General features: G+C 42.3%; 2 protein-coding genes across 7 annotated transcripts in view; one reads left to right on the plus strand and one right to left on the minus strand.

Annotated features, from left to right (window-relative positions):
• LOC137653138 (peroxisomal targeting signal 1 receptor-like) overlaps positions 1 to 27,565 on the minus strand; it is a 472,440-nt gene that overhangs the window by 27,009 nt on the left and 417,866 nt on the right. The window lies entirely within an intron of this gene.
• On the plus strand, positions 16,230 to 27,449 carry LOC137645861 (uncharacterized). The gene is made up of 2 exons (XM_068378858.1): positions 16,230 to 16,602; positions 25,305 to 27,449. Exons 1-2 carry the CDS (start codon positions 16,230 to 16,232, stop codon positions 27,047 to 27,049), a joined length of 2,118 nt encoding a protein of 705 aa, XP_068234959.1. The 3' UTR covers positions 27,050 to 27,449.

A 27,565-nucleotide genomic window follows, 5' to 3' on the forward strand; every position in this document is an offset into this window, starting at 1 on the left:
TAACAAACTGCCGCTAATGACCGAATCATAATTTACGATAATTCTAAACTGTTACTAAAGATGATTCTCCATTCCATATCCAAAATACTTTTCCTAACTTCAGTTATGTCAACTTGTACCCCCCTCTATTATGAAACCATCTAAAAAAAAAAAAAAAGTAAGAGAAGAAGCAAGTACTAGGCCGATTTTTAAAGTTGTCGAACAATTAAGTTACCGCTATAACCTTCGATGTGACGTAGTGCGAGATTGGAGAAAGTAAGGAAAATTGAATCATGATTGATTTTCAATATAAATGAAACTTTGTGAAGCAACAAAGATTTCATTTGTTAGTGAGATAGAGGTAAGGAATGAGAGGTAGTGAAAAGTAGCCCACAGAGAGAGAGAGAGAGAGAGAGAGAGAGAGAGAGAGAGAGAGAGAGAGTTGTTTTAAATGTAATAAACAAAAAAATATGATAGGTTATAACACATTGGTGCTTATGTAATATCAACTGTATAGATGGTTTGTACGCGCATATTCTTGAAACCGGCAGCTAGACGTCAGCTGATCTGATCACAGCCAAAAGTAAAACAAAAAGAAGTCAACAATACAGTACTCGATTTTTAAAACACACCCGAAATTTAAAGACAAAAGTACAGTGAGCCCTCGCTACTTCGCGGTTCAACCATCGCGGATTCACCACTTCGCGGATTTTTTTCATAGCCCATATATATAAACATATCGCGGATTTTCCGGAAATTTCGAAAATACCGCGGTATATGAAGACCCCAAATACGATATTTCGTTATCAGTAATTCCATTAATACTGTAATTAGTAATATCTGCTCTTACTGATTGTTCATTGCATTACATAACGGATTTTGAGCGAAGCGAAAAATCTATTTTTGGGTGAGATGGCCATGTCGTCCTGATGGAAGTTCCTAAAGGGTAGCTTCCTTGGGTATATATAACTACGGCAATATTCCCAGAGAATTTACCTTAAGGTACCCAGAATTCTAACTCCTGGAGCGAATATCCCTAATAAAAGAACCAGGGATATCGCGAAATATCAGAGGCCGTATTCTTGACACGCCACATAGCAATCTGCACCCCGAACAGAGTTAACACTTCGAAGGGGTCAATTGGCAAGAAAACGAAAACGAGAAAGAAAGGAGAGCCGCTCGCAAGGTATCTCTCCTCTCCCGTTTCATAAGCGTGCATTGCGCCGCTCACGGCGCCATCTGTATTCCTTGTAGCAATACACGAGGTGCTACAGATACTGTATGTAGGGACGGGACCTACAGCCCTTTCAAAGAAAGGGAAGGGCGGGTCCATCAGGACGACATGGCCATCTCACCCAAAAATAGATTTTTCGCTTCGCTCAAAATCCGATTTTTGGGCTCAAGCCATGTCGTCCTGATGGAAGTATACCAGAGCATTACTGTATCTGTGGATTCTCAAAACGTGCCGTACTCCCCGAAGGTATTTCCCGGCCAACTAGACCTAGAGACCTAAGATGTTACCGTCATACATCTTTTCAACTAACCATAGACCATGTTAGTGCTTCCTGCCCCCTACAGGGAAGAGTCCTACTAGACTCTGGAAAAGTCTCGAAGAGTACACATACCTATGTATGAATAACAGACAAGCCAATATAGTGGTCTCACCCTATATCATGTAAAGCATAGTTTGTAAGGAACCACTGAGTCAATATGAAATATCGACCAGTTCCCCGTTCAATAATGGATTGGACAAAGGTTTATATCCGAGTAGGAGGAAAACTTGCATATCCGCCACCGTCCCCTTAGGGCATGGAGTCCTCCCGCCAAGGGAAAGCATAAAACAATGCAAAGAATGCTTGCATAAAGGAACAATCTATTAGAATTATCCCAGATAAATATACATAGAACGTAATGCAATATTATATCAAATAAATTGACACAGGTGAAGGAGACGCAAGGTTCACAAGAACTAGTTTATTGACAAACAATAAATAAAACAGGTTAAACAACCATATATATATAAGAGGAGGATAACCAACAAATAAGCATGAGCATGATAGTAAACAGAAAACTTGTTTATCTGAAAGAAAAACATTAGTGCCACTTTTAACATACCGAGGTATCAAAATCATAAAAGTCTGTATTACTAATCAGTTACATTAGCGTTGGAAACGCTCGGCATACATGTCTGCACTTATGCTAGGTTCACCTTTGAAAGTGGAACAGTCAATGTGGGCAACCCAGTGCCCTAACACTTAGTTTGTAGAACAGTTCGTAACTACACACTCACCCCGGAATTAATCGTCCCAATTAAATCCACTGTTCCTCGCAGAGTTAAACATCAGGGTTAACGACACTACCCACTGCTACCACAGACCTCTTTAGTTGCTCCACTTGCTTCGCATAGTGACGAAAGAACACTCTGGAAGACTTTCAGCCAGTGTATGAACGAAGATGTTCGAAATCCATACAATTAAAAAAATTTAAGGATGAGGCAACTTTCCTCGGATCGTGACCTGCGGGTGTACTGTCTGGATCTGCTCTGCGAATAAAATAGGTGATTTTCGCCCCAAGTTGTTTCAGTGATAAATTTGAGCCTGATGTTTCTCCCCTGAAAAGTTGACCACCCCTGAAGTCTGAAGTTCTACGAAGATAGACCTTTAGGCATTCCACTGGACATAGAGATGCATCTTCTTTCAGAGGGCAGATTCTCCAGGGACCCCACCTGTTGGTGGGTAACTCGTTCTTGGCGAGAAACGTAGGATCCGGAAATAGGTTCAGTTCTCCCCCATCCAAGAACTGAACACGACCCTCCTCTCTTGAGAGGGCTACAATTTCACTAACCCTGGCCCCCGACGCGAGTGCAAACAGGAAAATAACTTTTTGGGTCAAATCCTTTAAAGCACACTCCTCATTGTTCAACAGCGAAGCGAAATGAAGAACTTTATCTAAAGACCATGAAATGGCCTTTGGAGGTGCTGATGGTCTGAGCCTAGCACAGGCTTTCGGAATTTTATCAAAAATATCGTTAGAGAGGTCGACCTGGGAGGCATATAAAATGGGTCTTGTCAACGCAGATTTACATGTTGATATTGTGTTGGCTGCTAACCCTTGACCATGGAGGTGGATGAAGAAAGATAAGCAGAAGTCCGTCGAGATCTTTTGCAGATTCTTCGCCTTGACAAAGGCCACCCATTTCCTCCACGATGACTCATATTGCCTTCTAGTAGATTTGCACTTATATTCCTCTAGGAAGTCTATACTGTCTTTCGAAATCCCGAAACGTTTTCTCACCGCTAGGGAGAGAAAATCATGAGCTGCAGGTTCCGGGTTTTCTGTGATGAAGCGCAGACAGTCGACTTCTGCACTCGCTGGGTCAGAACTGGATCTGGTAACGGTAGACACTTCAGCCGTAGTTCCAAAGCCAGAGGGAACCACACGCTGTTCGGCCACTTGTGAGTCACTATTGCCGCTACTCCCTTGAAAGATCTCAGTTTGTTGAGGACCCTCAATAGAAGGTTGTGAGGAGGGAACAGGTAAATCCTGGACCATCTGTTCCAGTTGAGGGACATCGCGTCCACTGCTTCCGCCAAGGGATCCTCGTACGGGGACACGTAAAGAGGTAACTTCTTGTTGTCTTTCGTCGCAAAGAAGTCTATCTGCAGTTCTGGGACTTGACTCAAGATGAAGGAGAATGATCCTGCGTCTAGGGACCATTCCGACTCTATCGGTGTGAACCTGGATAGAGCGTCCGCTGTCACATTGCGGACTCCTTGAAGGTGAACTGCCGACAGGTACCACTTCTTCTTTTGCGCCAATCGAAAGATGGCCAACATCACCTGGTTGAGTGGTGGTGACCTTGATCCTTGTCGATTCAAGCATCTCACAATCACCTCGCTGTCCAGCACCAACCTTATGTGGATCGAACGCCGAGGGGAGACTTTCTTCAAGGTAAGGAGTACTGCCATAGCTTCCAGAAAGTTTATGTGAAATGTCTTGAATAGATTGAACCAAGTTCCTTGGGCCTTCTTCCGATGAGAATGACCTCCCCACCCCTCCTTCGAGGCGTCTGTGTGAATAGTCAACGAGGGGGGAGGTGGCTGAAGAAGAACCGACTTCTTTAGTTGCCTGACTCGGGACCAAGGCCTGAGAAGCGTACGTAGACGAAGCGGAACTGGTCTTATCAGATCTCTTCGCGCGTTTGATGCATAACTTCTCCACACTCCGGTTGCATCCTTCAGCTGTGCTCGTAGCACCGGGTCTGTTACTGAAGCAAACTGGAGAGAACCCAGCACTCTCTCCTGTTCGCGTCTTGATATCCTTTCGGAATCCAGAAGTCTCTTGACAGAACCAGCTATCTCCTTCCTCTTCTTCGCCAGGATGGAGAGTTGGTGTGACACTAGGTCCCAGTGGATTCCCAACCACTGGAACTTTTGAGATGGAGAAAGTCGAGACTTTTTTCTGTTGATCTTGAAGCCTAGATACTCTAGGAACTGGATCACCTGTAGGAAAGCTTGCAAACATTCTGTCTTGGATGCTGCCCACACCAGCCAGTCGTCCAGGTAGGCTACCACCTGGATTCCCTTTAGGCGTAATTGTTTGAGAGCTACGCTCGCAAGCTTCGTGAAGATCCTTGGGGCTATGTTTAGCCCGAATGGCATGGCTCTGAAGGCGTAGAGTCTTCGATGTAGCTTGAACCCTAGGTAGGGGGAGAGTTGACGATTGATTGGAACGTGCCAATAGGCGTCTGACAAATCTATGGAGATGGTAAATGCCCTCTTGGGCAGTAAGTTCCTTATGTGTTGCAATGTTAGCATCTTGAACTTGCAGTTCACTATGAACTTGTTGAGTGGCGACAATTCCAGAATGACTGAGTTTTTCTGAGTCCTTCTTGGGAACACAAAACAGCCTCCCTTGGAATTTGATGGACTTTACCCTTCGGATTACTCTTTTCTCCAACAGTTCTTGAATGTACTCCTCCAGAACGGGGGTGGAGTGTTGGAAAAATCGAGGGCACGGGGATAGAGTGCTGTACCAGCTCCAACCCAGTCCATTCTTGAGTAGGCTGTGGGCCCAGGGATCGAAGGTCCACCGATCCCGAAAATTCTGAAGTCTCCCTCCTACCGGTATCATCTCACTTTGACTGCTGTTGCCCTGAGATCTTGCCTCCTTGACCGCGACCACCCCTGAATCCCCTCCCCCTTGAGGGGCGTCTAGACGAACCTCTGGCTGCTTCTCTAGGCTTCGCTCGAAAGGCAGTTGACTGCCCTTCGAACGCTGGGTTAAATGCCGGAGACTGCGTCGACACGGCTTGGGGTACCCAATGGTACGTGGTTGGTGTTTGTGCCACCATCTGGGGCACTGTAGGCATAGGAAATTGCTGTTGCTGCTGCTGTCTGAATGGCTTGGCTGGCCGAGAGGGTAGCCTAGTCTTCTTAGTCTTCCTCTTTGGTTGGGGACCCTCATCCGGGGAAGACTTTCTTTTGAGGGATAGGCCCCACTTCTGGAGAAGGTTTCTATTCTCCGTGGCGGCCTTATCTACCACCTCCTTGACCGCTTCACTAGGGAAGAGGTCTTTGCCCCAAATGTTGGAGGAGATTAGCTTCCTTGGCTCGTGCCTCACCGCAGCCGAGGCGAACACGAACTCCCTACAAGCCCTCCTAGCTCTGACGAAGCTATAAAGGTCCTTCGTCACTGTGACTAGGTGTGTCTTAGCCACTACCATGAACATCTCATGGACCTTGGGGTCACTTGCCATTGTCTCCAGAGTCGTTTGATGAGACATTGAGGCAGCAAGTCTTTCTTTTGTCTCAAGCTCCCTTCGCAAAAGAAAGTCAGACAGCTTGGGGAGGTTCTCACCGAACTGACGTCCGGCAATATCAGCCTCCAACTTCCCGACTGAGAAGGTAAGATGGACGTCCTTCCAGTCCTTGTGGTCCATGGGTAGGGCCAAAGACAAAGGTTTACACTCCTCCAAGGAGGGGCATGGCTTACCTGCCTCGACTGCTTTAGCACAGCCGTAAACCCTTTCAGCATAAAGGGGAAGGCTCTAGAAGGAGAGGACACAAAGGAAGGGTGCTTCTTACTCAAAGCAGGTACCTTCGAGTTTGAGAAGCCCCTCTCTTTCATCGAGCTTGACAATAAAGCTTGAGCCTTAGCGTGGTCCAAAACTATGACCTCCTTCGGCTCTGTTTCTTCCTTTGAGGCTGGTTCCTTCCTTAGACGGACATAACAGTCCGGATACGACTCCTTGCTGGGCCAGAATTCCACCTCCTCAAGGGGGACTGAGCCCAACTTCTCCGAAATGACGATTTTTCCCGTCGTCATAGGCATGTGCTCAGCATACTTCCAAGGGTTAACATCTGAGCACAAGGGAAGGTCTTTCATGCTGAGCTTCTTCTGGGGCTCACGTGATGCTGCAAGTCTCCGCATCTCCAGCTCCATTGCAGCCGCCTTCTCATTATTCTCCCTCTGCATCTGTTGGATCATTCCAACGATGGAGGAAAGGGTCTTTCCCAGCTTATCTGGGAGAGAGGACGATGTTGAGGGAATAGGTTCAGGGGCCTGAACCGGAGTAGCCGACACCTCGTCGACCTCTTCCTCTTCATTGTCTAGAGCCTGCTCTTCATCCTGGTCTTCTGCCAGAAGATCATCTTCCAGACGCTCGGACACCTCCGACATCCTATCGTCCAATTGGATGTTCTGCAGGGCGTCCGCGACTTCAGAATCCACAGGGATCTGAACCACTGGTATCTCCACTTGAGGCTGGGGAATCACTGCATCAGCTGACGCCCTGGGGAAAAGGTAAGCCCTCATCTTCTCACTTGGAAGATAGGGCCCAGAAGTGTTCTTCTGAAAGCCCCTTACCCAGGTACGAAGCTTCTCCCTTGCTGCGTCCCTTGACTCCGCCGTCTTAGGGGAATCAAAAGCCTCAGTAATCAGGTTTGTGCACACGGTACATACCTGCGGGTCCCAATACCGGAGATCATCTTTGGAGACTGCGCATGCTGCGTGCCACCTACACAAATCATGTCCGCAGAAGTTCTTGCTGTGGACGTTGCAGAAAATGCTTCCACACTTCGGATGGTCCTCCTGTAAAGAGAAGAAAATTCCATGAGTATCAAGTGAACTACGTGTCACTGGATATACATAGCTTAGCACAACTAAACTAGAAAGGAAAGATACACACTTGTATTTCCTGCACAGTCAATTGCTGCAACCTTCCAGATAATAAAATTGTATGGTTAAACTATTCTAGAGCAACCAATGAATAATTTCCAGAGGAAACAGGTGTAGCTCACACCCAAAAAATTATTTTAAAATGCTGGATAGTAGACAAGAGAGAACTCACTTTCTTTATCTGTAAGGTTACACCAAAAGGTTGTCCGAGACAACACAAAAGTGTTAGAAAAACTTAGTGTTGTAACAAATACTATACTATAGTTTTCTCCCTACAGTATATACTATACTGAAAAATACTGGCTACAGTATAGAAGGTAATGTGCCGGCCGGCACACACCTTAACTAGTTCCAAAGAATACTACTTATGAACTATAAGGTGGAAGAACGCTGGTTCAAATGCATGTGCCGGCCGGCAACTACACAAGATAGCACCCGGCTGCCGGCCACTAATCGTAGCGGCCAGCAGACAATGGTGTGATATATAGCCGGCCGGCAAAGGTATACAACCAATGCCGGCCGGCAGCAAAAGAACCAGAGAACTCCGACTGCCCGGCTGCCGGGCTAGGGTACAACACTAGAAGAAAAACAGAATGGATGCCGGGATAAGAGACTGTACTACCTCATAACCCGGTAACCCGAAAGAGTGCACATAAGGAAGGGGAGAATATAACTTTAGGCTTCCTGACCAATGCCATCTGGCTCTACAGACAAACATGGATGAGAGACCAAGGAAGGTCCGGGCAGCACTCAAAGTAGAAGATCCTTGCCGGCTGGCACGCACTGCCGGCCGGCAAGGGACTGAGTCAACCCCACATCCTAACCTATGCTAGGTACAGATGTAGAATGACGGACAGGAATGCAATGGCTAGGCCATCACAAAGGAAAGAGTGGGAAAGAGAGAAGAGGGTCCTGTCAACCTTGCTCTAATAATGAATCACCCGCAGCCAAGAAAACTCATCTTAGCCTAGGGGAGATCCGAGGAGGGAGGCCAGCAATACTTGCCAACTCCCTCGGAACCAAAGCAAGGAAGGCATTGTTATTCACAGAAAAGAGGATCTTATCCTCAACACCGAGAACAACAACACTGGACTAGTCTGCTAGATCACAAAGAGAAGGAATCATCTCGTACAGAAACCTTCGAAAGTGAACTAAGGAGGCTAAGCCTCCTATGTCTGTTGTCAGTATAGCAAGGGAATCTCAACCACAAGCTAGACAGAAACAGACTCAGACTAAGAACTCTGATGTCCTGCCCCCTTCCTGAAGCCAGACTTACTGGAAACAGGAAGGAACAGAAACACCCTAATATAGTTGTATCTAAAGTCAATTCGGATAAACCATTTGGGTTAAGCCCAAGGCTTAAACAGAGAGAAAGGGATTGCACACCTTCTCCGAAGAGAAGAGAGCAACCGGGGAGTGTGAGAAAGTATACCAAGGCCCCATAGACAACTAGCCTAGGCGCAAAAAGAATCGATTACCTAAATCACCGAAACTCACTCGTATACTATCTTGGAAGAAATCAACATAATCTTAAATGTATAAAACTGCCTAAAGCTTCAATAAAATTTTAAAACACTCGGAAATCTTAATATCATGCAGGAAAGTACTAAGGCCAAACGACTAGGCTACAAGGTCTAGCGTAGGCCAGAATCTGCAAATCCTTCGCCAAAACAAAAATACTCAAAGCATCATATAAAGAAATCCTATGTAACGCTAAACAGCTCAAATTATTATAGCAAAACAGCCGGGAACATCGCTCTGGCTAACTAAATAACTCCTACCTAGCGAGCGACAGCGTCCAGGACGCCTCCGGTAGGCAACAGCTCTTGTAACAACGATATCACTATCAAATCACTTTTAAAATTACCAAGAGCTTACATTTATACATAAAAGAGATAATACTCAACTTATCAGAAGCAGGAGAAGTTAGAGAAAGCATTATAAGTTGAAATAATCCAAGAATTGCGATAAACACAGGGGAAAAACACAGAGTTGTTGAGCTACGCAAAAAGGAATGGAGATGGGGCCGTGAGCGGCGCAATGCACGCTTACGAAACGGGAGAGGAGAGATACCTTGCGAGCGGCTCTCCTTTCTTTCTCGTTTTTTGTTTTCTTGCCAATTGACCCCTTCGAAGTGTTAACTCTGTTCAGGGTGCAGATTGCTATGTGGCGTGTCAAGAATACGTCCTCTGATATTTCGCGATATCCCTGGTTCTTTTATTAGGGATATTCGCTCCAGGAGTTAGAATTCTGGGTACCTTAAGGTAAATTCTCTGGGAATATTGCCGTAGTTATATATACCCAAGGAAGCTACCCTTTAGGAACTTCCATCAGGACGGCATGGCTTGAGCCCAAAAATGACATATAATTCAGTACAGAAAGAAATAAAACACGAAAAGAGAATGTGATCATACGATAATTCAGTATACAGTACGTAGTAAAATTCAATCGAACATGAAACGCAAATCAGATGCAGTCATACCGTATTAGAATGATGTAAGGCTGCTGATGGCTACTACTGTACTACAAATGTAATGGATGTGCATCTTTTCCATGAATCTTTTCTATGTATACGTACGTAGTACTGCATCCAATAATATTCTTTGTTGCAAAAATCACATCTCGAATAAGCGTACGAGAGAGAGAGAGAGAGAGAGAGAGAGAGAGAAATGAAACAAAAACAGTGATGAGAGAGAGAGAGAGAGAGAGAGAGAGAGAGAGAGAGAGAGAGAGAGAGAGAGAGAGAGAGAGAGAGAGAGAGAGAGAGAGAGAGAGAGAGAGAGAGAGAGAGAGAGAGAGATATCCAATAAAACACACAATAGGACAAGAAACAAAAACAGTGATGAGAGAGAGAGAGAGACATATCCTACAACAAAACAAGCGTAAAATAGCATACGTAAAGCTGTACTGTATACTGTACGTAGGGTACCTTGTACTTTGAATTGGTAACTACTACGTAGCATATAAGACGGATTGTGATTGGTTCAAGCGCTGATAGATGACGAATCAGAACCCAAGTTTTGTAATCTAGCCTGTGATTGGTGCTTTGACTGCTTCTCCAACCTCCAGCATCTTTTCACGGCCACTTTGTCTCCCGCTGTATCGCTGTGTAGATGTTGCTACGTTATTGTGAATTTTAATCTGTGCTGTGCATGACTGTTTTAAGTTGAACTTTTTGTTGAACTTTCTGTTAAACCCTACTGTACAATGGCTCCCAAGCGTTCTGCTTCTACTAAGGCTGGTAGTGAGCCTAATCGCCACCGAAAGATGATGACGATTGCTGAGAAGGCGACGCTTCTCGAAATGTTAAAAGAAGGAAGAAGTTACGCGGCCGCAGCCCGCCATTTTGGAGTGAACGAATCCACCGTTCGCTATATCAAGAAGGACGAGGCGAACATTAGAAAGACGGCTGCCATCACCTTTAGCAGATCAGCGAAGCGAGTTGTTACCACGCGTAATAAAACGATTGTATGCATGGAAGGTGCTTTAGCAGTCTGGATTGCCGACTGCCGGAAGAAGAACATAGCCTTGGATACGAACACCATCCGAACCAAGGCTTTGAGCTTGTATGAGAATTTTGCGGCAAAGGAACCTCAAGACGACGATGGCGACCATGCTGAAGAAGATGATGATGTAGATGAACCTCAACCAGGGACATCCACTGATTCCCAGCCTCAGAAACAACGTTTTTCCGCCAGCAAAGGATGGTTCGCGAAGTTTCAGAAATGCTTCGGCCTGAAAAGCGTTTCCCTGCATGGCGAGGCTGCTTCCGCTGACACTGCCGCTGCTGAAACTTACGCGAACGAGACGTTCAAGAATATTATTGCTGAAGGTGGATACAAGCCGGAACAAGTGTTTAATATGGATGAGACCGGCTTGTTTTGGAAGAGAATGCCGTCGCGAACTTTCCTGTTCAAAGAAGAAGCCAAAGCCTCTGGCTTTAAAGCATTCAAGGATCGCGTTACCCTCGTGATATGTGGCAATGCTGCTGGATTTTTGCTAAAGCCGGGGCTAATTTATAAGTCGAAAAATTCTCGCGCTTTGAAAAATAAAAATAAGAATCTCCTTCCCGTGTACTGGATGCACAATCCAAAAGCATGGATTACGAAGATGCTGACCTCCAACTGGTTCCACCAGTGTTTTATCCCGCAAGTCAGCAAATATCTCGTAGAGAAGGGCTTGCCATTCAAGATCCTTCTCCTTATGGATAACGCTGGTGGACACGCAACTGACCTGTCGCGTGAGGGCATTCAGGTTGAGTTCCTGCCACCCAACACCACGTCATAAATTCAATCGATGGACCAGGGGGTTATCAGGGCGTTCAAGGCCCTCTACACGAAGAATACCTTGGCGGACCTCGTTGCGTGTGTGGATGCTGCCCAAGAAGATGAAGATGAAAATTTCAATTTGAAGGCGTACTGGCGGAAGTACACCATAGCCACGTGCCTGCAGAACATTCAGAAGGCACTGCAAGAAATGAAACCTGCAACCTTTAATGCGAGCTGGAAGAAGTTGTGGCCCCAGATTGTTTACGACGACGAGGGATTTACTCCGTCTGAAATTCAACACTCTGCAATACGCAAATTTGTGCAATTGGCTGCGATAATTGGAGGTGACGGGTTTGGCGACATGACGACTGAAGACATCGACGAGTTGTTGGACTGCCATTCCCAGCCGCTAACTGACGCAGACCTAGAAGACCTGACGAAATCGGCCAGTGAAGAAGACAGTGAAACGCAGGAAGAGACCCAAGAAAATGTCGAAGAAATGGGCTTAACATTAGAACGGCTTGCCAAGCTCTGCAACCTTGCGAAGGAGTTGAAAGAATTGTCGCAAGAGTGGGACGAGGATATGGTTCGTTCCATGCAATTCTGCAACAAAATCAATGAAGACATGACTCCCTACAGGATGCTCTTCGAGCGAAAAAAGCAGCAGCGGCAGCAACTTCCGATCACAATGTTCTTCCAGCCTCGCAAAAAAGGGCCAGTCCCTCCTACTAGTACGCCTTTGGAAGAAATTGAATAAGTTTCCCAGGAAGAAGTTGAAGAGGTGTCCCAGGAAAAGACACCTCCGTCTCAAGAGACGTAAAATACTATCATTGGCTGCTGAAGAGACGTAAAATACTATCATTGGCTGCACAGTAGAAGACATCACCAGCTTCATCATCATCATTTCTACTGTGCAGCAAATTCATCGCCATCATCATTCAAGTTTTTCTTCAACTTCTTTCGTGGTGAGTACAGTAACAATCTTTATTTTTTACTTTAATATTCTAACATTTTAATATTTGTGCCTGTTTTAGTTTAGTATGCATTAAGTTAAAGGGAAGGTTTTAAAAGTCTGAAAATACATGTTATAACCTATCATATTTTTTTGTTTAAAAATTACATTTACTGTACGTACGTAAAACAACTCTCTCTCTCTCTCTCTCTCTCTCTCTCTCTCTCTCTCTCTCTCTCTCTCTCTCTCTCTCTCTCTCTCGTAAATTGTTTTCCTGCTTTGCTACGTATGTACTGTATGATTTTATATAGATATGGTAAATAATATTTGTAATACTGTAACACATTTTCTAAAAGCTTTTACTGTAATATCATTATTTATCATTTTCATCATGCGCGTTACATGCCTTCGTTTGTTTACTGAGCGTACTTTATGACGCCGTCGTTTCAGGCGGCGTCATAAAGAAAAAACATTTCATTTGGAAGTCCTAAGAAAAATTAAGTAAAACATTGGTAAATAACAAAATCAACATACTGTACTGAATAATCAATATAATCGATGCAAAAACTAACCTATACACAGATGTGTAAATGCGTTTGTTTCTTCATTATGATCAAAGATAAACGTAAACAAAACATTGGTTGCCATTTTTTATCGTGCTTTTTGGCGTGTTTAGGAAACGCATGATATAAAATCGCCTTTAATATTTGTGCCTGTTTTAGTTTAGGGTACTGTAGTATATGCATTAAGTGTTCTGTACATTAAAGGGTAGTTTGTTAACAGTACTATGTACAAGGGAAGGTTTTAAAAATCTGAATATACATGTTAAATAAATACGTAAATATGGTGTCACTACTTCGCAGATTTTCACCTATCGCGGTCGGGTCTGGAACCTATCTACCGCGATAAACGAGGGCTCACTGTACACGCTTTCTTAATGTGCAATTAACTATTTAAAGAGTAGCAATTTTCTAGAATAAAATGATGTTTCCCCCAAAAATAGTGGTTTGCTGATGAAATCGGATGCTGTATTTAATGAAAAAAGTCCGCGAAGTCGTGAATCCGCGATGGTTGAACTGCGAAGTAGCGAGGGCTTACTGTAACCGAATAAGCATGACATTAAAAGGAAAATAATATGTTACGAACTGTCATCTATTTATCGAAAAGAAAGAAAAATAAATCGCTAATGTGTTTGATATGCGTACAGTAGTTGCATTGTGCGTCCCTAGATCCCACAAAGTACTCATCATTGTTTTTTTTAACTTGAATATGTACTTATTGATATAAAACTAATTGTAAATAAATAATTATTACACTAAAAGCAAAAATATGTCGCAATCTTTTATTTAATTACCGAGAGGAGAGAAAATAAATAGCTAATGCGTTTCATATGCATACGTCGTAGCTTTGTGTTCATACATACCACGCAGTACAGCTCATTTTGATTTTTAACCTAAATGTGTACTTATTGATATTATACTAATTTTAAATAATCATTAGACTAAAAGGAAAAATATGCTACGATCTGTTATTTTTGGGCTCAAGACATGTCGTCCTGATGGAAGCTTCCTATTGGCAGCTTTCTAAGGGATATTTGGCTACAGTGATACTCCTAGAGAATTGACCATAGGTATCCAGAATTCTAACTCCTGGTGCGAGTATTCTTAAAATTTTTCTTAAGGATAGCGCATAATATCAGGGGACATATTTCTTGATACGACACATGGCAATCTTCACCCCGAATAGAGTTTTCCCTCTGAGGGGGAAGAGTGGCGAAATTCAAGGGGAGCCGTCATCAAGGTTACCCAGTGGATCCCCTTTTCCCGTACTACTACAGGGTCCAATATGGCTACCCATTCCTTGTTTTGTAGCACTTTCGCACGGTGTACTACCCGCTTGCTCTAGTGTTCTAGACCGCTATTTACGAGGATTTATCATGCATTCTCTAGTATCTTCTGCCTATGGAAAGTTGAATATTTAATCTTTCCTGTGTATAATTTTTAGCTCCCTTCTCACAGTTAAATTAGCATAATTTAGATGTGTTTAACGGAGCGTTCGCCATGCATGCCTTATTTAGTCAGCAGAACGACATTCCCGGTATTTAGCTTTAATGAATTACAGTATAGCTATTTATGCAAATTATACCAGTGAAGATAAGATCATGCACGTATATTTCCTCTTCCTTAAATGTACGATCGTATACGTTAAGAGTCTCGGTGATATAGCATAGCCCAGATCTTGCCCCACACTAGGCTAACCTAGCCTATGCGCTTTAGTATACTTTCGTACATTATCCCCGTTTACCCTCGCGTATCACTTTATCAATTCAACAAGAGATAGTATATCTCCTAGAATTATTTATATAATTCGATACTCGTCTTTTTCAGAGATTTAAGGGTAAACCCTTTCCCTCTGAGTGTCGCCATTGGGCGACAACCCTATCTTGGTCTTGCCATAGAGTAGTATACTCCGGCTTGACTAGGCTAGTGTTTCTCTGTCTTCCCCCTTGCCAGCGAGTATCCCGGCTTGGTATTACGACAGTAACTCAGAGTATTCAGTTTTTACGCCGAAAACTCTGCTGCCGGGGGAATAGTCACACCCCCGCCGGCTAATACAATCTCCCCGCTTGTTGGGTGGGCTGTTGTACCGGCCAGGCTCATACATAGGCGGCTTGATAGCCGCTCTGACCTTCCCCCTATGGATGCAAGGCTGCGGGAAAGGTTGTGCCGGCCATGACGGCTGCCGGTGAGAGACCCTAATGTCTTTGAGTGTTCTTCAGTCCATCCATGGACTGCCATCCACATCCCTGGAACTGGCAGTGGCCGGCAACAGATCTTGTGGCTGGGTGGAAGCTAGAATGATTCATTCCCCCCTTCCATTTGAACCCTTATTCTGGAAGAAGGCAGTAGGGACAGTAGTACCTACACCCTTATTTATTGTACTAAACTATAATAATAAGGTAGCCCTTCTCTCCATACTTTCTCTATCTCTTTCGGCTAGTGCCGCCAGGTACTAACCTACCGGTGCCACCAGTTACTAGCCTAGCCGGCAACATACCGGCTAAACTACAGTATATGCTTATACAGTAGCCAGTATTTCTGCAGTTTAGTACGTACTGCAGGCAGAAAACTATAGTATATATTATATAGTAGTTTATATTTTCCAACATACCCTGTGTATCCCTTCACAGTCCATTGTTGAGACCAATCATAATACTGAAGTGAATTATTCCTTCAATACACTGATGAATCATAGTCATCAGATCATATTTTACCCAACAATATTAATACTTTTTATGAAAGGGTTAGTGCTAGTATACACTAATTCTAACTCTAGAAGTTAGAACCCTTCTTCTCTAGTTTTCCCTTAATAAGGAAATTCTAATATTAATATTGAGGGAGGTCACAGCAATTAGCTGGATAGGAGGCACAAGTATGTCTTTCCTATTTCCTTTCTAGCTTACTATCCTAAGCTATAATGGTTAAGATAATACCAAAAATTAATGCATGAGATTTCATTAATTTGTCAAGTGTGATAAATTACCGCATACTCATTTCAATTTCCTTTCTTTACAGGACCAGAAACTGAAATGTGAGGTGATGTACTGTAACCACAAAAGTAGGAACTTTTGTGGTCACACTATGTGCAGGTCTCATGCCGCCTGCATAGTGACAACCGAAACCTTGAGGTATTGGGACCCCAAGGACTGTAACGTCTGCTCGGCCTTGGTGACCAAGGGTTTCAGCGACCCCAAGTCAACGGAGTCGAGGGATGCAGCACGTGATTAGCTTCGGAAATGGGTACGAGGGTTCCAAAAGAACTCTCCTGGACCGTACCTCCCCAACGATAGGATGCGAAGCTTGATGTTCCCAAAGGCAGCAGCTGATGCCGTCGTACCCCAGGCACGACCCGGGCCTCCCTGCATCCAGATCGCAGTCGAGGCTGATGTCAGTGAAGCCTTGCAAAGCATGGACATCCACCAAGAAGAAAGGATGTCTGAAGTGTCCACGGCCACAGAGAAGGATCTTCGAGACGATCCTGAAGAAGAGTGTACTCTACCACCCGGAGGAGACGAGGACTACGACTCAACAGAAGCGGAGGAGCCCCTTCTGCCTGTGCCGGCAGCAGAGCCGACACCGTCTACGTCTTCGGCTCCTACCCCTCCATTAGACGCCATGGGTCATGCAGTTTTGGCCCACATTACCACCCTAATGGAAAACCTAAGTAAGGAGAACGTAGGTTTGCAAGAAAAGATGACGAGAGAGTTTCGTGAACCGACTCGGATCGTCACCTCCCGAGGGCCTTACAAGTGACCCAGAGTGAAGGACCTGCCATCCTGCTCCGAGACCAATCCCTGGAGGTATGCGGAGTTTATGCCTATCATTAACGGCAAACTCTACATCTCAGAAGTTGGGAGCTGTCCACCTGGACGACATTGAGTTTTGGCCTAACTTTAACGCTTACCCGGAGTGCTTCATTCGGCTGAAGCGTGAGCCAGTGTCGAGAGAAGAGACGGAACCAAAGGAGGTCATGGTATTCGACCACGACAAGGCACAGGCTCTCTTGACGAGTAGCCTGAATAAGGCAGGATATACTAACTCGCGAGTTTCTGCACTGAGCAAGAAACACCCTACCTTTCTTGCTCCTTCTTCGAGAGCCTTCCCCTTCACGTCGAAGGCTTTTCTGAGTGTCATCAAGGCCGCTGAAGCAGGCAAACCATGCCTACACTAGAGGAGTGTAGGCCCTTGTCTCTGGCCTTGCCCACAGATGAGGAGGAATGGAAGGAGGTCCACTTAACCTCCTCAGTAGCGAAGCTTGACGCAGATATCGCGGGACAGCAGTTCAGCGAGAACCTACCGAAGCTATCGGACTTTCTCTTGCGAAGGGAGCAATAGACAAAGGAGAGGCTAGCCGCCTCCCTTTCCCTCCAGAACTGCATGGAGATGTGTGCAGGCAATTCCAGCTCCCCAGATATGAACACGGTCATGGCCAAGATGCACATCGCCACCCTCGTCGGCCACCCTCGTCAAGGACCTGTACGCCTTTGTGAAGGCCAGGAGGGCCTGTAGGGAGTTAGTTTTTGCCGGTGCAACAGTGAAACATTAACCCAGGAAGCTGATTTCTTCCTGTATCTGGGGTAAGGACCTCTTCCCAAAGGAAGTGGTCCAAGAGGTAGTAGAGAAAGCCGCCACAAAGAATAGGAACCTTCTCCAAAAGTGGGGCATCTCCTCAAAGAGGAAGTCTTCCCCAGATGCTGGTCCCCAACCCAAGGGGAAGACAAAGAAGCCAAGACTACCTTCTCGTCCTGCTCAGCAACATCCCACGGTCACCATGACCGCAATGACCCAAGTGGTCGCTCAACCACAGACCACCTTTCAAGTGGTGCCTCAACAGCTGGTAGCTCAGTCACCAGCCTTCAACCCAGGTTTTGAGAGGCACACCACTACCTTTCCTTCGAAAGGAAGAGGATCTCGACGGGGCTCCTCAAGAAACCCTTCATGAGGCAGGGAAGGACATGGTCAGGGTGGCAAGCCGTCACGACCATCTAAGCAATGAGATGCTCCAGGTAGGAGGGAGACTCCAACACTTTTGGGATCGTTGGGCCTAATCAAAAATGGAATAGGATGGAAATGGAACAGATCTCCACCTTCATATCCTAAGTTCTTCCAACACTCCACCCCCTTACTGGAAGAATATACCTTGGAACTCTTGAACAAGAAGGTTATAAGGAAAGCAAAGTCTCTGGTAAACTTCCATTAGGACGACATGGCTTGAGCCCAAAAAACTGATTTTGAAGCCAAGCGAAAAATCTATTTTTGGGTGAGATGGCCATGTTGTCCTGATGGATGAACCCTCCTTTTCAAAGAAAGGATTATATAACAATCTCCACCCAAAACTACTCTATCTGTAGCACCATGCTTAAATGCTACAAGGAATAGGTAGCCATATTGGACCCTGTAGTAGTACGGGAAAAGGGGATCCACTGGGTAACCTTGATGGCGGCTCCCCTTCAATTTCGCCACTCTTCCCCCTCAGAGCGAAAACTCTATTCGGGGTGAAGATTGCCATGTGTCGTATCAAGAAATACGTCCCCTGATATTATGAGATATCCTTAAGAAAAATTTTAAGGATACTCGCACCAGGAGTTAGAATTCTTGAGACCTATGGTCAATTCTCTGGGAGTATCACTGTAGCCAAATATCCCTTAGAAAGCTGCCAATAGGAAGCTTCCATCAGGACGACATGGCCATCTCACCCAAAAATAGATTTTTTGCTTTGCTTCAAAATCCGTTTTATTTACCGAAATGGAAGAAAAATAATTTGCTTCATTTGATTGCATATGTTGTAGCATTGTGAAGTTGTATATACAAAAATATTGTTTATTATATTTTTTATCTTAAAAATGTACTTAATGATATATAAAATTAATTGTAAATAAATAATCTTGATATTGAAAGGAAAAATATGAGAGAGAGAGAGAGAGAGAGAGAGAGAGAGAGAGAGAGAGAGAGAGAGAGAGAGAGAGAGAGAGAGAGAGTGGGGGGGGGTTAGAGGATGGGGACGGGAGCGAGGCAGGCGACAGCCAACAGTGGTGACGAGAGTGATGCGTCACAGTGTGAATGTACACGGGTAATAATCTATTTTACTGTAAAATAAATACAAGTAGAGTAAGAATGTGTGTTTTTATTGTTTTTGTGACCTTCGAATATATCAATAATGTGTTTGTTCAAGTTCCATAGTAACCAAATCCCAAAATAGACAGACTTTCCCAATGTCCAGGAATGTAACACCCCTCTATTACCATTATTTATTATGGAGAAATTATGTTCCGTTAACACGATTTCCATTAACACGACCTCTCCAAGAACAAAACCCTCGTGTTAACAGGGAGTTAACTTCCCTTATTCACTATGGAGCAAAGATCCTAAAGAAAATATTCTGCCAAATATAAACTACAATAACAAGCTGTAAATGAAGGTGAGAAAACAAACAATATTCATAGCTGCTATTCTGTTTGGAATCGGGGAAAGCTGTGTCCAAAACAAGAAAACAAAAAGGAAATTTAGTGGGAACCTATGAATGTGCAAATTGCATGATTAAATGTAAATGCCGAATTTATTAGATAACATTAGTGTATGAAAACTGAAAATATAGTTTTGTTCTAACACGGTATAAAAAATTTCCCAAGCTTTATAATCAAGCACCAAAGAGCTGAAAACTATAAATTATCATGCGTTGGCAACATAAATGAAACTCCAGTTAACTTCTATACAGTATGCGATTCAACTCGACAGTAAATAAAATGTGAGAGAAGTACAGTTAACACCCCGGTAACACGAGTTCTGTAACACGACATTGAAGTTACACGAGTTCAAATTTATTGAGATATACTCTGTTAACATAAAATGTCCAATGTTACACAAGTTGAATTTCCCATCTGAGAGCAAGAGAGAGAGAGAGAGAGAGAGAGAGAGAGAGAGAGAGAGAGAGAGAGAGAGAGAAAAAAGAGAGAAAGAGGTTAATAAGAATCTATTTAAGCTTACAACCAAATAAATTTTAGTTTTTAATGTACTAGTACCAAAAAATTTAATATAATTTTACGAATAAATGAACATCCATAATTGTAAATGTATACGTTTACAATTTAGGATGTTTACAGTACATCACGGCTCTTTATTTGAGAATATGGTTTGCTCCAAGATAGTATAAAATAGATAGATTTTGTAGGGTTACATAGAAAATTAAGTTATGAAAATTATATTGTGTTAGTATAAAATAAACTTAATGGTTACATTTACCAATATTTATATTCAATATCTTTATTTACATCATGTACATAAATGGCTGTGGATCGTCAGTGTCAACAGCTGATTTGTCTGTTGTTGTTGTTGTTCGACACGCATTTTAATAAGAAACTGGTTGAGAGGCCGTTGAACAGTGTTCTTTTTGTTCAAGGATTACATGACAGGGACCTAAATCATATCAACATATTCTGTTAACTATATGTGAGCATAACTGTGATACCGTCGGGGCCTTGCAAACAGCTGACAACAAGGCCAAACTAAAAACAATCGGTAATTGCTGCTGTTAAAATATATCTTCAATTGATAATATAAAAGTAAAAAAAATTAAATGAAGTTCCGATAACATTGAGAACCAGGATTATTTTAGACATCTTTCAGTTCTTATACATTATGTAGTTGGCTATTAAGCTACAGATCAGCAGACGGAATCGAACGACATCTTAATCATTCCCTACGATCAAACATAGATTCAAGCAAAGTAAAAGATTATATTGAGAGAGAGAGAGAGAGAGAGAGAGAGAGAGAGAGAGAGAGAGAGAGAGAGAGAGAGAGAGAGAAACGTATTCGTATGATAACTAATAATAATAGCTCAAAACAAAATGTAAGCAAACAATGACATAAAATTTATTGTAAATAAATAAGCATGACATTAAAAGGAAAAAAATATGTTACAATCTGTTATTTATTCATCAAAATGATAGAAAAATAAATCACTATTGTGTTTGATATGTGTAGTAGCATTGTGCGTTCGTACATACATACATATACCATGGCACTTCCCCCAATTTTGGGGGGTAGCCGACATCAACAAAGAAACAAAAACAAAAAGGGGACCTCTACTCTCTACGTTCCTCCCAGCCTAACAAGGGACTCAACCGAGTTCAGCTGGTACTGCTAGGGTGTCACAGCCCACCCTCCCACATTATCCACCACAGATGAAGCTTCATACTGCTGAATCCCCTACTGCTGCTACCTCCGCGGTCATCTAAGGCATCGGAGGCAGCAGCAAGGCCTACCGGAACTGCGTCACAATCGCTCGCCATTCATTCCTATTTCTAGCACGCTTTCTTGCCTCCTCACATCTATCCTCCTATCACCCAGAACTTTCTTCACTCCATCCATCCACCCAAACCTTGCCCTTCCTCTAGTACTTCTCCCATCAACTCTTGCATTCACCACCTTCTTTAGCAGACAGCCATTTTCCATTCTCTCAACATGGCCAAACCACCTCAACACATTCATATCCACTCTAGCTGCTAACTCATTTCTTTCACCCGTTCTCACTCTCACTACTTCGTTCCTAACCCTATCTACTCGAGATACACCAGCCATACTCCTTAGACACTTCATCTCAAACACATTCAATTTCTCTCTCCCCATCACTTTCATTCCCCACAACTCCGATCCATACATCACAGTTGGTACAATCACTTTCTCATATAGAACTCTCTTTACATTCATGCCCAACCCTTTATTTTTTGTGCGTTCGTACATACCAGAAAGTAATGTTCATTTCTTTTCTAATTTGAATATGCATTTATTGATATAAAATCAACTGTAAATAAATAATTATTAGAATAAAAGGAAAAATATGTTATGGTCTTTTATTTAATTATCAAAATGAAAAAAAAAATAAATTGCTAATTTGTTTGATATGCATACATAGTAGTATCGTGAGTTCATACCTACCACACAGAGTTCATTGTAATTTTTAACTTAAACATTTTTTAAAAAAAATAATATTTAGATTAAAAGGAAAATATATTAAGATAGGTTATTTATTTACCGAAATGAAAAAAAAAATAAATTGCTAATGTGTTTGATATGCACATGTAATAGCATTGTGCGTTTGAACTTACGATAGTTTTGTTGATTGTGTTTTTTAACTTAAAAAATGTACTTATATAAAATTGATGGTAAATAAATAATAATGAGATTAAAAGGAATAAAATGAGAGAGAGAGAGAGAGAGAGAGAGAGAGAGAGAGAGAGAGAGAGAGAGAGAGAGAGAGAGAGAGAGAGAGAGAGAGAGAGAGAGAGAGAGAAATAACATATTTTACTATAAAATAAATGTAAGTAGAGTAAGACTGTGTGTTTTTATTGTTTCTGTGGCCTTTAAATATATCAATAATATGTTTGTTCAAGTTTCATAGTAACAAAATACCAAAATAGAGAGACTTTCCCATGTCCAGGAATGTAACACCCCCTATGACCATAATTTCTTATGGAGAAATTATACTCTGTTAACATGACCTCTCCAGGAACATAATCCTCGTGTAAACGGGGAGTTAACTGTATTTCAAATAAAACTATTGAAATTAGTATGCTAATTAGAAAATGATAGATCAAGTAATAATAGTTTCTTTTAGGAAATATGAAATATCTCAGTACGTAGTTTGCTTTAATCAGCTGATTTGGAAAGCATAAACGTAAACAATGGAAAAGAAAATAATTTGCTGTTTTTATTTAGAAATACGATACTTGAATGTGAATATTACTTGAATTATTATTGGATGTAGTTGAGTGAAAACCAGATTAATCAAAATATGGTTTATTTTAAATATAGCTATAATTTTTTACCTCAGTAAATGGATATACAGCGAGAGCTGGAACGAGCTGGGTGGAGAGAGAGGGAAGTGGTGTGAAGTAATCCTACTGCAAAGGACAGTGGGCTACTTGACATCATCGCGCCCAAAGATTTTTTATCGCAAATATTGGATTTTTTATCTAATAGGTATTGCTGTCCTCTGTGACGAATATTAGTGAAATCCCGAAATATAAACTCACATAAAGCGCGGGCTGACTGTATACTGAAAGCCATTAGATACGCATCACTAATAGAATGCAATATTATATAAACACATTATGGCAGCCAAGAAAAATAGATACCAGGAAGTGGTAAGTAATCTGTTAAGAAGAGAATGAAATGCGCTGCACAGTTGTACTGCATTTAATGACAAAGGCAACATTGATTATACAGAGGCAGGGTTAAAGCACAAGTTCGCATAGGAACACAACAAGGAATACATCAGTATTGCACGTGTCCATCATCAGCATCAATAACAGATGCACACCACCTCATAAGAGAAAAGATGTCCCTCCTGAAGATATCTATAGATTTTATGTCATATCCTGCGGAGAGTGGATTCTAACTGTGGCAAGTTGAGGGGCGATGCCATATTAGCAATTCTTCTCTCCATCTGATCCCAAAAATGCTTAATTGGTGTAAAATCAGGAGAGTCGAGGCCATGGCATGGCAGGAATGTTATTTATCACATAAATTCCATGGTATGCCTTGCTTATGTGGTCTGGCATTATCTTGTTGCAGTGTGCAAACATTGATTGGCCAGCCATCATGTGTGAGACGACAGGTCTTCAAACATCCTGCGAGTATATCTAGGTAGGAACACATCCTCGAAAGACATGCAAAGAGGTCCAGTCAAACACTCTGATCCCACTCCAGATCATCAGGCTTCTTCTGCTCCAGCAATTAGCCTACAAAAACACAGCAATTGGCGTGATTTTCACCGCATCTCCACAACATGAGCAAATGTCCATTAGAATGATTAAGGTGAAATCTGGATTTGTCAGTGAAGAGAACTCCTTCCCTCTCCCTGTGTGTCCACCTATGATGATGTCTGCACCAATCCAGATGTGCCTATTGATGTCTTTGTGACAAATTTGGACCAACATGGGGACGGCGTGCATGTAGCCCCCTCTCACATAAACGATGCCTCACACTTTGTGGACTGCTTATCCCTCTTCTCCCAAACATTGCTTAAGACGTCCACACTAATGGCTAGAGCCGATTTCTCAAGTGGGTGACCTGGATGTTGTGGTCTTGGTTTGGAATTGTGACGTGTGGTTGTACAGGACATTGATGGTCATGTATACAGTACTACCAGATTGCTGATGATGGGAATACTTAACAGTAGTGATCATGTGACACTTAGAACTGTAGGGTCACTGCACAGGTGGATAATCCAATATTAAGCAAACCAGCTGCTCTATCTTTCTCAATAGCGGATAATCAAGGGATAGTTATAAATTTAGCAATGCAATTAAACACTCACAACCAAGTGACTTACAATAAAATGTCAAACTTTATCATGGCTTAAATTTCAAATACTGTGACAAAGGCTTGAGCATCCTGTAAGAGCAAAGAAAATATACTATATCAGTTGCTGTGCTGCAACAGTATATCCTAAGGAGAAGTTATTTAAAATCTATTGGTATAGTCTAGTAAATAGTGGCTTATTAAGGTGGTCTGCCTCTTGTAGACCCCAACACTAAGGGCTTGGACCACTGAGTGGGTTTTTTTAACGCTAAGGTTGCAGCAGAGACCATGAACTTCGTACGCTTGAGGGGAAGGGAGGCCTAGTGGTGCTACCCAAGGATTTACATTCATTAAGGATCTAGACCTCGGATCGATTGTGGAATAACCTTAAGGGGACCGTCCGGGTAGGTATTTTGGCATACCAACTTGAAAAATTCAAAAATCGTTTTATTGTCTCTCTGTATAGAGAAACATATCGTACATGCTCTCCAGAAGTTTCAACCCATTATTTTCATAAATAATGATGATACGGGGGTTTTTAAATCATGACGTCATCCTGGGACGTCGTCTGCGCGGCTGAGTTTGACAGTTCGTCTTTGCGTGTTTTTTTTTGTATATATACATCGATTTTTTTCGTTTTTTTTTCTCTAATTTCGTACCTCTGGCAATGATGTAGCGTATCAGCGGAAGAGAGCTCAGTCAACCCGCAGTTTGGCGACACACACCAGTACAGTCTTAGACCTCGTGAGAGTGAGACGCACGTGTTTTTGTTTACATTCGCCCACGTGTTTATTAGTGTTTTTTATAATTCCTCGTGAATTTTACATCATGCCAAGGAAAAGCATTGTAAAGAGGGGTACAAGGAAAGAAATTCTTTCAAAATTAGCGAGTGCTCGGGAGGAAAAACTGAAGAAAAAACAATCGATTTCTTTGTCATCAGCTCTCGCATTGTCTGCGCGAGAGAGAGAGAGAGAGGAGCATTCTACCACGTCGGAGCTTAGTAGAGAGAGAGAGAGAGAGAGCAGCCTTCTACATCGGGGCTTAGTCATTCATTTTCGCTGCCAGATGAAGGAGAATTTAGCGAGCCTAAGCCATCCACGTCACGGGATGTAAGCCAGGAATTGCTTTCAAGCCCTCAACCTTCACGCTACGTGAGTGAGGACTCGATTTCACCGCCAGTTCCTGATCATATAATTGGGATTAATATTAGTGATATCCCAGAATATGATGAGAAATACCTAATTTCAAAAACACAGCTAGAAGGAATGATGAAAGGCGTGACTTGTAGAAAGCGAAACTGTAGAAAGTCAGTCAGTGTACACGCAGAAAGGGACAGATGGGATACGACAGTTAGAGTATCTTGTGATGGTTGCCATACGGACATTAGCTACCTCCCCCCAAGGAGGCATGGGAGGGGAAGTGAATGTCATAAACTTGGTGAAGCAAATTTACAAGAAGTGTATCATTCTCTTACTACAGGTATAGGAAGAGCAGGCCTGAATAAAATGGGAGGATTTTTCTGCAAGCCTCTGACAGCGGGATCTTATGCCAGACATAGTTCTTATCTTTATAAAGAAATGGAAAAACATTACAGTGATATGCAGAAATATACGTATAATTATGTAAAGAAATTTTATATAGAAAATAAGTTGGCAATACCTGATGAAAATGGCGTAATAGATATAGATGTGTCTTTTGATGGAACTTGGTTATCAAGGGGCCATAAGTCATACGTAGGTGTAGGGTTCGTTATAGACGTGTTCACAGGAAAAGTACTCGATTGTGAAATTTTGTGTAATTATTGCAAAATATGTGACAAAGGAAATGAGGAAGGACAAGAAGAAGGAAATGAGCCAAATCATAAGTGCAATAAAAACTTTGAAGGAAAATCTGGTGCTATGGAAGCAGAAGAAGCAATTAGAATGTGGAAGAGATCATTGAATAATGGTTTCAGATATAAAACATTTGTTGGGGATGGGGACTCGAGTGCATACAATGCAGTATGTGAAATGAATGAAGGCCAAGGGCCATATGAAGGTGTGAAGGTAGAGAAGGAGGAGTGTATTTGTCATGCCCAAAAAAGAATGGGCCACAGGCTCCTAAAAATGAAATCAGAAGTGAGTGAATATATAACAACAAAAAGCGGAAAACAGATGAAAAGAAGTTTATTGTCAGGAAAAAACAAGTTGACCCAAGCCATTATAAATAATATTCAAGTATATTATGGTATGGCAATAAGAAATAATATAAACACAACAGTGGATCAGATGCGAAATGCTATTTGGGCTATCTATTATCACTTGACATCTGATGATGAACACCCAATCCATCAAATGTGCCCTGCTGGGCCTGAATCATGGTGTTTTTACAATAGAGCTGTAGCAAAAAATGAAAAAATACCATCACATGCAACAAGGAAAAATCATCTTGCAGGAATACCCTATGAGCTTCGCACACACATAAGAAGTGTTTTCAATAGTTTGGCTGACCCCAAATTATTGCAAAGATGCCTGCATGGCTGGACTCAAAATCCAAATGAATCTCTGCATTCTAGGCTTTGGATGAAGTGCCCCAAACAAAAGTTTTTTGGCATGCCTAGAGTAAAATTTGCATCAAGGTTAACAGTTTTGGAAAATAATTTTGGATACATGCAAAGTAACTTGATGGTAAAGTTATTTGGAAAAAGTCCTGATATAGACACTTCCCTCAAAATTTATGATACAGAAAGAGCAAGAAGTAGAGAGAGAATAAAAACAAGAACAAAGAAGACAGAGAAACAAGGAGAAGAATATAAAGCTGGAGCATTTTAGCTCTGCAAAACCCTGGCAACAATGAGGGAGGAGGCAGCTCCCGACACCCTTACACTAAGTGTATTAGTACACTTAGGGTATTAATACCCCTTTTAAGGGGGGGGGGGACCAGGAGCCATGCTGTAGAAATCAACAATATCAACAATAAAAATAACAAGTAAGTTTCCATAATAATGTTTTTTTCATTTTTTTTATGAAAAATGCAGAAATTTACATGGCAAATCTTTAGGAGCTCATAACTCGAAAACATACTTATCCGCACTTAGGTACATTTTTCTCAGTTATTTATTGTTCAATTTTGAAGATAAAGATATCATTAAAAAGAAGATTAAAAATGCCACAATTCTGTCAGACAAAATTTTAATTTTCATTTTACTTTTTTTTTCATGATTATTTTACGTCTAGACGAGGAAAAAAAAATAAAAATTCATTAAAAAAAAAAAAAAGGAAAATCAAAATTTTGTCTGACAGAATTGTTCGGTTGATAGAGTAGTTTTTATGGTAAAAGTTTCAATA

This window comes from Palaemon carinicauda, chromosome 1, assembly GCF_036898095.1.
Source record: "Palaemon carinicauda isolate YSFRI2023 chromosome 1, ASM3689809v2, whole genome shotgun sequence".
Lineage (NCBI taxonomy): Eukaryota > Metazoa > Arthropoda > Malacostraca > Decapoda > Palaemonidae > Palaemon > Palaemon carinicauda.